This window comes from Saccostrea cucullata, unplaced genomic scaffold (genome assembly GCF_032062105.1).
Source record: "Saccostrea cucullata isolate Sc308-1 unplaced genomic scaffold, CSIRO_AGI_Scuc_v1 ctg18924, whole genome shotgun sequence".
NCBI classification, from domain to species: Eukaryota; Metazoa; Mollusca; class Bivalvia; order Ostreida; family Ostreidae; genus Saccostrea; species Saccostrea cuccullata.
This window is the reverse complement of record NW_026920276.1, coordinates 6997-15687: the sequence shown is the minus strand read 5'-3', so window position 1 is coordinate 15687 and position 8691 is coordinate 6997. Positions and strand designations below refer to the sequence as shown.

Below are 8691 nucleotides of genomic sequence, written 5' to 3'. Positions count from 1 at the left end.
GTAGTTCCGGACTAAAAATATGAGCACATCTTGAGTTCATAATCTTACATAATATTGTAATCAATAGGTTTTATTACTCCCCCCCCCCCCCCCCCCCCCGTTTCTGGATGTGCTCGTTTGTGTTACTACGGAAAGGGAAGCCTTTCAAGGATAAATTCCGATTTTTTATTTCTTTATTCTCTCTTATTTTTTTTTAAAATTTATTTTTTGTTTCGATCTTGCTTGTTCATTTTCGTTTTCACGTATTTATTTTACTATTAATTTCTTTTTTTTTAGTTCGACCATAACCAGTTTGAAAACACTGATACAAACACCATATCCCAACCCCACCCCTCCTTCTAAAAAAAAACATCGCTCATATGTTTGATCAATGAATGAAGTACCGGATCATTGTCTTGAAATTCACATCATCAGAAAAGTGTTGTAGTTTTTTTTTCAAACTTCGATAGTTCCGTGTTCTTTCTCAATTATAGATTATATTTGCAGAGTATCAAGATAATCTGATATCTGGGAAGCTATGCACCCCCTTTTCAATTCACACTGCGATTGTAAAATCAATTGATGCTTAAATTTACGAACTCTTATTTCTGTGAACTCTATATATAATTTTGTCTTTTGAGTTTTGAGGACTCCCTTTTTGATCTCTGTAAAAAAAACCTTTTATAAAGTCCTTTCTTACAAATGAAGTTGCTTTCTATACTTGTCTGTTTACTGCAAATGATTTCATTTTCTTCAATCAGGAATAAAGAACAATTCGACAATTTTATTTTAAGAATTACCCATTTTATCATTTCTTGACTCTAAGAAAGAAAAGTAAGGATTTGTTTTAATTTTAACTGGTACGTTTTGTGAATAATATCCTATAATCGTCAATATTTTCTAACTTTAAATTATTTGTTTGTGTTATAAATTCTATGACAATTAACTTATACTATGTAATGTGCAGTGTACATTCCTGGGTTATGACGTCACAATCGTGATGACGTCATAATAGTAATGACATCATTGACTGCTTTGTATTGTATATTGTTACCATGTAAATAACTGTGTTTAGTTTAGATAAAGTATTTGTACCGAACAGATGTGTTTTATCTTACTCGTTACATTTTGGTGCCGTGACCAGACCGTGACTAAACTTTAGCAGAAAATGGAATTACGCAAACTTAAAGCCACCAGGGCAGGAAACAGAGGCGCTGTTTCAAGGAAATTAAATAAACATGAAGGATCCGAAGAATGCTCCAAAGAAGTTCTCTTGTTAGTTTACCAGGATTTGATGAAGAAGAGAAGTTTGATGAATAATTTGGATGAGCAAATACTGAGTCAGACAGCTGAGGAGGAGATCGAGAATGAAATCATTGAGACAGATGAGTATAATTCAGAGTTAGACATAAAACTGATAAACTTTAAAAAGTTCATTGATGAAAAGTTTGCACATGTAACTGGGGAGAAAGATTCTTACAAGTCAAATGATGAATGTGCCGTTTTAAATCCTCTCGAAATAAATCAAATTCCATCTGATCATACAACAGTCCCTAGTTATGCTGTCCCACCTGTACATGAGCATTTTCCTGTGTCAATGCCGTCAGGAAGTTTATCTACTGCTTCTAACCACAAGCTACCGAAGTTATCGTTACCGACATTCAATGGAAACAAATTAGAGTGGCAATCGTTTTGGGACTCCTTTAGTTCCGGGATTGATGAAAATGTTAGTTTAAGCAATGTTCAAAAGTTTAATTACCTGAAATCATTGCTCCTGGGCGAGGCCTTACTTGTCGTTGAGGGATTTACTCTTACTAATGCAAACTATGCAAAGGCAATTGAGCTTTTGAAGGAGAGATATGGACAGCCACACAAGATTACAAGAGTATATATGCAAGCACTCCTGGATTTAACAGAACCAAGTGATTCCTTACACAGTTTGAGAGAATTTTATGACAAGATGGAAACGTATGTGCGGGGGTTAGAAACATTAAACCAAACAGAAGAGAGTTATGGAAGCTTCCTAGTTCCAGTAATTTTAAGAAAATTACCATCAAAAACAAAACAAAACTTAGCCAGGTCACATGGAAGTGATGATTGGACATTGGGAGAATTAAGGAAATCTTTGCGTCATGAACTGTCAATTCTTGAAGCTGGATCAAACACTGATGCGGATTGGTATTCTCACTATTCTGGTGACTCGACATTTCAAAGAACAGCAAATTTTCATACAAAGGCATTTAAGGGCAAACCAATTAACAACAGGAAGCAACCCAAGGCTACGCCTGAAACTGGAGATGTGAGTAAGTACCAAAGCAAATCCTGTGTATTCTGTGATGATAAAAATCATATGGGAGGTAACTGCACCTTAACCACTGAACGAAAGAAAATGATAGTGAAGCAAAAATCATTATGTTTCAACTGTCTAGGATCTCATAGAGTCAAGGACTGTCCTTCAAAGACAAACTGTAAAAAATGTGGGAAACGCCACCATACTTACCTATGCGCCGGCTCAAAGGAAACAACACATGAATCAACATATCATGTCACATCGGAAAACATCCAGTCATCAACGAAGTACGAGAATGTTATCCCTACCTCAACAAGTCTACACACGTCTTCAATGACAAATATTCCAACAATACTTAAAACAGCGACAGCCAAAGTTACCAACGGAGAAACAGTCATGGACACAACTGTTTTATTTGATGAGGGATCACAGAGGTCATTCGTTACAGAAGAACTAGCACAAAACCTGAACTTGAAACAAACTGGAACTGAAACTTTGATGATCGCAGCATTTGGTGGAAAAGAAATAATGCGGACTTTGAAAACGTCAACTTTATTTCTGATTGCGGATTCTGGGGAAAGAATTCAGATTCATGTAGTTATAGTACCATGTATTGCCGCCAAGATCCATACGCATCAAGTACCGATCAAAAACCTCCCTTACCTGAAAGGATTGAAATTAGCACACTCCTATGATGGATCGACATTTGATGTTTCTCTTCTTATTGGAGTTGATCACTTCTGGGATATTGTCGGAAATGACATCATACGGGGAAGTGGACCAACAGCTGTAAGCTCTAAAATAGGATATCTACTTTCAGGACCAACACACTCGAGTGTAAAACATAATCATGTTGCGTCCTACAACATTCTATCTTATCATCGCCCAGAAGAATTGAATTTAGAGAAGTTCTGGAAAATAGAAGACATGGGAAGCTTAGAAAAATCAACTGATATGCCAATTAAGGATCAGAATTATGTCACCTTTGAAAATGGTCATTACACAGCAAAGTTGCCGTGGAGGGAAGAAGTCCGTGATTTACCTTCAAATGACATAATTGCATTGGAACGCACAAAGAATGTAATTCGACGATTATCTCGAGATCCAGATATGTTGAAGACCTACAACAATATTATTGAGGAGCAGGAAAAATGTGGATTTATTGAGAAAGTAGAGCAAGAGGACACGCCCAACCAGCAGGTACATTACATTCCCCACCATCCAGTAAAAAAGGATTCAAGTACAACACCAATTCGGATAGTCTATGACTGCAGTTGTAAACAGTCTGGATGCCTAAGCCTAAATGACTGCCTGGAATCCCACTCTCCACAACTCAATGAAATTCCAACGATTTTAACTCGATTTCGAGCAAAGAGATATGCTGTGTCAACCGACATTGAAAAGGCCTTTTTACAGATCAGACTTCATGAAAAAGACCGGGACATGACGAGATTCTTTTGGTTGACAGATTACACAAATCCAGACGCTGGGATATCTACCTATCGATTCAAAGTCGTACTATTTGGAGCAACTTGCTCGCCATTCCTTCTCAACAAAACCTTGGAAACACATTTTGAAAGAAACCCATGTGAAACCCAAAGAGAATTGTCGAAATCGTTGTATGTAGACAATGTTTTAACCAGTTTCAACGATGAAAATTCACTCATGAAATTCTACAAAACTTCCCGTGTTCTCCTAGCAGAGGCTGGATTCAATTTAAGAAGTTGGAATTCGAACAGCATAAAATTGTGTGATACAGCAGCTGAAGATAGGGTGCTTGACAGTGATAACATTGTGAAAATTCTAGGATTGAGATGGAATCCAAAAACAGACCAAATTTCCTTTCCAAAACTTGATTTAGACATCAATCGGAAATTTGCAACAAAAAGAGAAGTTCTCAGCCAATCATCCAAGATTTTTGACCCACTAGGAATTTTGAGTCCTATCACTATTAGAGCCAAACTTCTTATGCAGGACCTTTGGCAGGAAAATGTTGCCTGGGATGAAAAACTTCCAAAAAATTACCAGGAGAAATGGTACGAACTTACCGAGGAACTTGCTGAATTGTCGTTGACTACAATACCAAGGTATCTACGTGAACACTTAGCCTCAGAGTGTACAGTTCCTAATCTGCATATATTCACAGATGCCAGTAAGAGTGCTTATGGAGCCTGTGCATACCTTGTCACAGAAAGTACCTCACATCTGATAATGGCAAAAAACCGAGTCGCACCTATTAAACCTACAACCTTACCTCGCCTAGAGTTGATGGGAGCAGTAATTGGAGCCAGATTAGCCAACTACCTCAATGGCATATTGAACGTTAAATCAACAACCTTATGGTGTGACAGTCAAATTGTCCTTCATTGGCTTCAGTCGAAAAAACCAATGAATCAATTCATCACCAATAGAAAAGCAGTGATTGAAGAATCAACAAAAGGACATACTTGGAAATACATTCCAACTAATTCCAATCCCGCAGATCTTCAAACAAGGGGAATCTCATACAAACAATTTAAAGATAACAGTCTTTGGATGAATGGTCCTCCATGGTTAACAGAACCATCCCAGTATCCCAAGTGGGAAATTTCAAGGACATCAGCTTTAACAACATCTACAGACAAAGAAAATACGGAGGATGGATTAAAGAATACTGTCATTCATGGTGTCAGCAACATCATAGACATATCACGATTCAGCAGTCTACAGAAACTACTCAGAGTTACGTGTTATGTTTTGAGATTCGTGAAAGTATTCAAATCTTCCAGTGAACACAACAATCAACGGAGGAAGAGATCTGTTTTATTTGTGCAACAGCCTCAACTAGATGAAATGAATGAATCAACAGTACTCTGGATTAAGGATGTACAACAAAAAGAATTCCAAAAAGAGATTACTGCTATGAATGGAGGTAAACAACAAACATCCCTACAGAAGCAACTGAAACTTTATCCAGATGACAAAGGATTATTACGCTGTAAAGGTAGAATTGACAATTCTTCTTTAGAGGACTCGGCAAAATATCCAGTACTGTTACCAAAGAAACACCAGCTTACTGACCTGATAATAATGGATATCCACAAAAGAAGTTTACACTCAGGATGTTCCCAAACCATCACAGAAATTCGTCAGTCATATTGGATCCCAGCGATAAGACAGAGCGTTAACCACGTGCTAAAGAAATGTATTCCATGCCAGAAGGTAATAGGACAACCATTTCCATTACCGGATCCACCACCACTTCCAAAGGACCGTGTATCAGACTGCATACCCTTTTCGATTGCTGGAGTAGACTATGCCGGACCCCTTCATGTCAAAGTAAATAGACAAACCAAAAAGATGTACATATGTCTGTTTACATGCGCAACAACCAGAGCTGTTCATCTGGAACTTGTTCAGGATCTCTCAACGGAAACATTTGTATTAGCATTCAGAAGGTTCATTACCAACAAAGGAATGCCACACACCATTTACTCAGACAATGGATCAACATTTTTACCGGCACAACGATGCATCATGGAGGAAACTGGCTTAAATATTAACTGGAAGTTCATACCTAAAGGAGCACCATGGCATGGAGGTTTTTGGGAACGTCTGATCAGGATAACAAAAACAACTCTGCGGAAAATCCTTGGAAAGGCTTTAGTTAATGAGACGGTCCTTCGAACCATACTTTGTGAAACAGAAGCCGCAATAAATGACCGCCCACTCACATATGTCTCTTCAGATATTAAGGACCCACAACCACTGACACCTTCTCTTCTACTTAATGGACGACGCGCACTTCCAAAATACTTTTGCGGCCCGGAGAAAGATCTTCCTGACGAGGAAACGAACCAACAGCAGTTAACAAAAACCTTTATTCGAAAACAAAACCTACTTATTGATTTACATCAACGGTGGAAACGGGAATATTTAACAAGTTTACGCGAACACCATCGATGCCTCGGGAACAATGTGCAGACCTTAAAAGTTGGAGATGTCGTCCAAATATACGATACTTGCCCAAGAGTAAACTGGAAACTAGGACTAATAACAGAACTTTTGGAAGGCAGAGATCACTATTCGCGTTCTGCTATTCTAAAAACTAGTAATGGTCATACAACGTCAAGACCCGTGTCAAAATTATACCCACTTGAACTGTAATTGAGAATTAATTTACAACTTCATCTATTGTGTATATATTGAATATCTGTTAATTATCTTCAATATCATCGTGCCCCGCGGAGGATGTTATAAATTCTATGACAATTAACTTATACTATGTAATGTGCAGTGTACATTCCTGGGTTATGACGTCACAATCGTGATGACGTCATAATAGTAATGACATCATTGACTGCTTTGTATTGTATATTGTTACCATGTAAATAACTGTGTTTAGTTTAGATAAAGTATTTGTACCGAACAGATGTGTTTTATCTTACTCGGCTTAATGAGATCTATCTATCACAAATACAAAAAGCAAATAATTGAAATTTTTGCTTACAATCACATGCTGAGAATAAATTTAAGGAAATTTCTACCGATGACAGCGTGTATATATTGTATAATGTTTGGATTTTCAGGGGTGAGGCCCATTTCACTCCATCTAAACATACATTGTCTTGTTCTCATTGACACTGAATATGAATTTATTAACTGATTTTTTAATTTACAATATGTAACTGTGCATGAACTTGTTTATTCAAGTAATGTTTAAATTGTACATCTGTAAGTTAGAATGTCATCCGGGACTTGGTCAAAAAATATTGTGTGAAACAACGTACCAACTCGTGAATAGGTGACACATAAGAAATTATACATTACCCATTTTAGTATATTCTGAAAATCAAATTTATGGTCTGACTTTGAATTGATTGTGTTGCATCAAGCCTATAGATTATACGTAACCTAGGCATTTTTATCGGTATTTTTTTTTAGTGCGGAACAAATTAAATTCCGTAACTTTTTTTTTTAAATGAGAATAAAAAACACCTTTTTTGTCTTTTTACATTGTACAACACACAATATTTACCTATTTACCTTTTTCAAATGTAAAAAAAAAAAAAAAAAAAAAAATAACACCTTGATTTCTTTCACTGTTACTAGTATACATGTGACAATTGTACCATAGGACTGACGGTAAATTTAGATTTTGCTTTGATGTTGCTGTGGTGTATTTGCCGAAGAATCACAGTTTTTTAAGGTCAAGTCCACTTAGTAGTACGGAAGCCCAATAGTGCAAACCAAAAATATATAAAGAAAAACGAAATTAATATATAAAGAAAAACGAAATTAATATATAAAGAAAAACGAAATTAATATATAAAGAAAAACGAAATAAATAAATAAAGGAAAACGAAATTATTAAATAAAGAAAAACGAAATTAATAAATAAAGGAAAACGAAATTATTAAATAAAGAAAAACGAAATTAATATATAAGAAAAACGAAATTATTAAATAAAGAAAAACGAAATTGATATATAAAGAAAAACGAAATTAATATAAAAAGAAAAACCAAATAATTAAATAAAGAAAAACGAAATTATAATTAAAGAAAAACGAAATTAATATATAAAGAAAAACGAAATTATTAAATAAAGAAAAACGAAATTAATATATAAAGAAAAACGAAATTATTAAATAAAGAAAAACGAAATTGATATATAAAGAAAAACGAAATTATTAAAAAAAGAAAAACGGATTTATTAAAGAAAAAAAGAAATTATTTAATAAAAAGGAGAGTGAGGGAGAAAGAGAAAATATCAACTGAAACAAATACTTCAATCTAATGTATGAAGTAATTGTCAATAATTGTTTAACGGTATACTTAATTTGTTGATGTGTGGCATTATGCATAGAGGATCATGAGGGTGGCTGTTTCTGCTTGATTAAAATTAATGACATCCAATTCAAAAGAGCGCTTGAATCGCTGAAAGCTAGGTCAAGACCTTGCGTATCGTATTATAAAATTCCCTCCGGGATAAGCCTAGAGCCCCATCAGTATATTCATAAATCACGGGTTGTTGAAACATCAACGAGGATGATTTGATTACTTCGTGGATATTTTTACTTCACCATTCCCCTCATTTCATAAGGACGTCGCTAAAATGGCATTTTGTTCTTCTTGTGGATCACCTAATCAGAATGATAATTATTGCTCAAAGTGTGGGAAGAAAATTGACAAGTCCTTGGGTATGTATATATACAGATTCTCTCTCTCGGGCTCTCTCCCCCTCTCTCTTTCTCTCTCTCTGTCTCTGTCTCTCTCATAAACAAGTTCTACATTGTAGTTATCCATCACATTGTGACAAATACAATGTGTGGTATTTACAGAAACTACAGGCACTGAAAGAACAAAACATGTAACATTACCAACTTTTGATGAGTTTCAAAGCTTTAGAAGAGAAAAAGAACAGGAACGAAGAACTACATTTC

General features: G+C 35.6%; 1 protein-coding gene across 1 annotated transcript; it reads left to right on the top strand.

The window, feature by feature from the left end:
- The first annotated feature begins 1147 nt into the window (after positions 1-1147).
- LOC134246133 (uncharacterized) lies at positions 1148-6415 on the top strand. Its single transcript, XM_062728418.1, has one exon. The coding sequence runs from the start codon at positions 1148-1150 to the stop codon at positions 6413-6415; it is 5268 nt and encodes a 1755-aa protein (XP_062584402.1).
- Positions 6416-8691: the final 2276 nt, after the last annotated feature.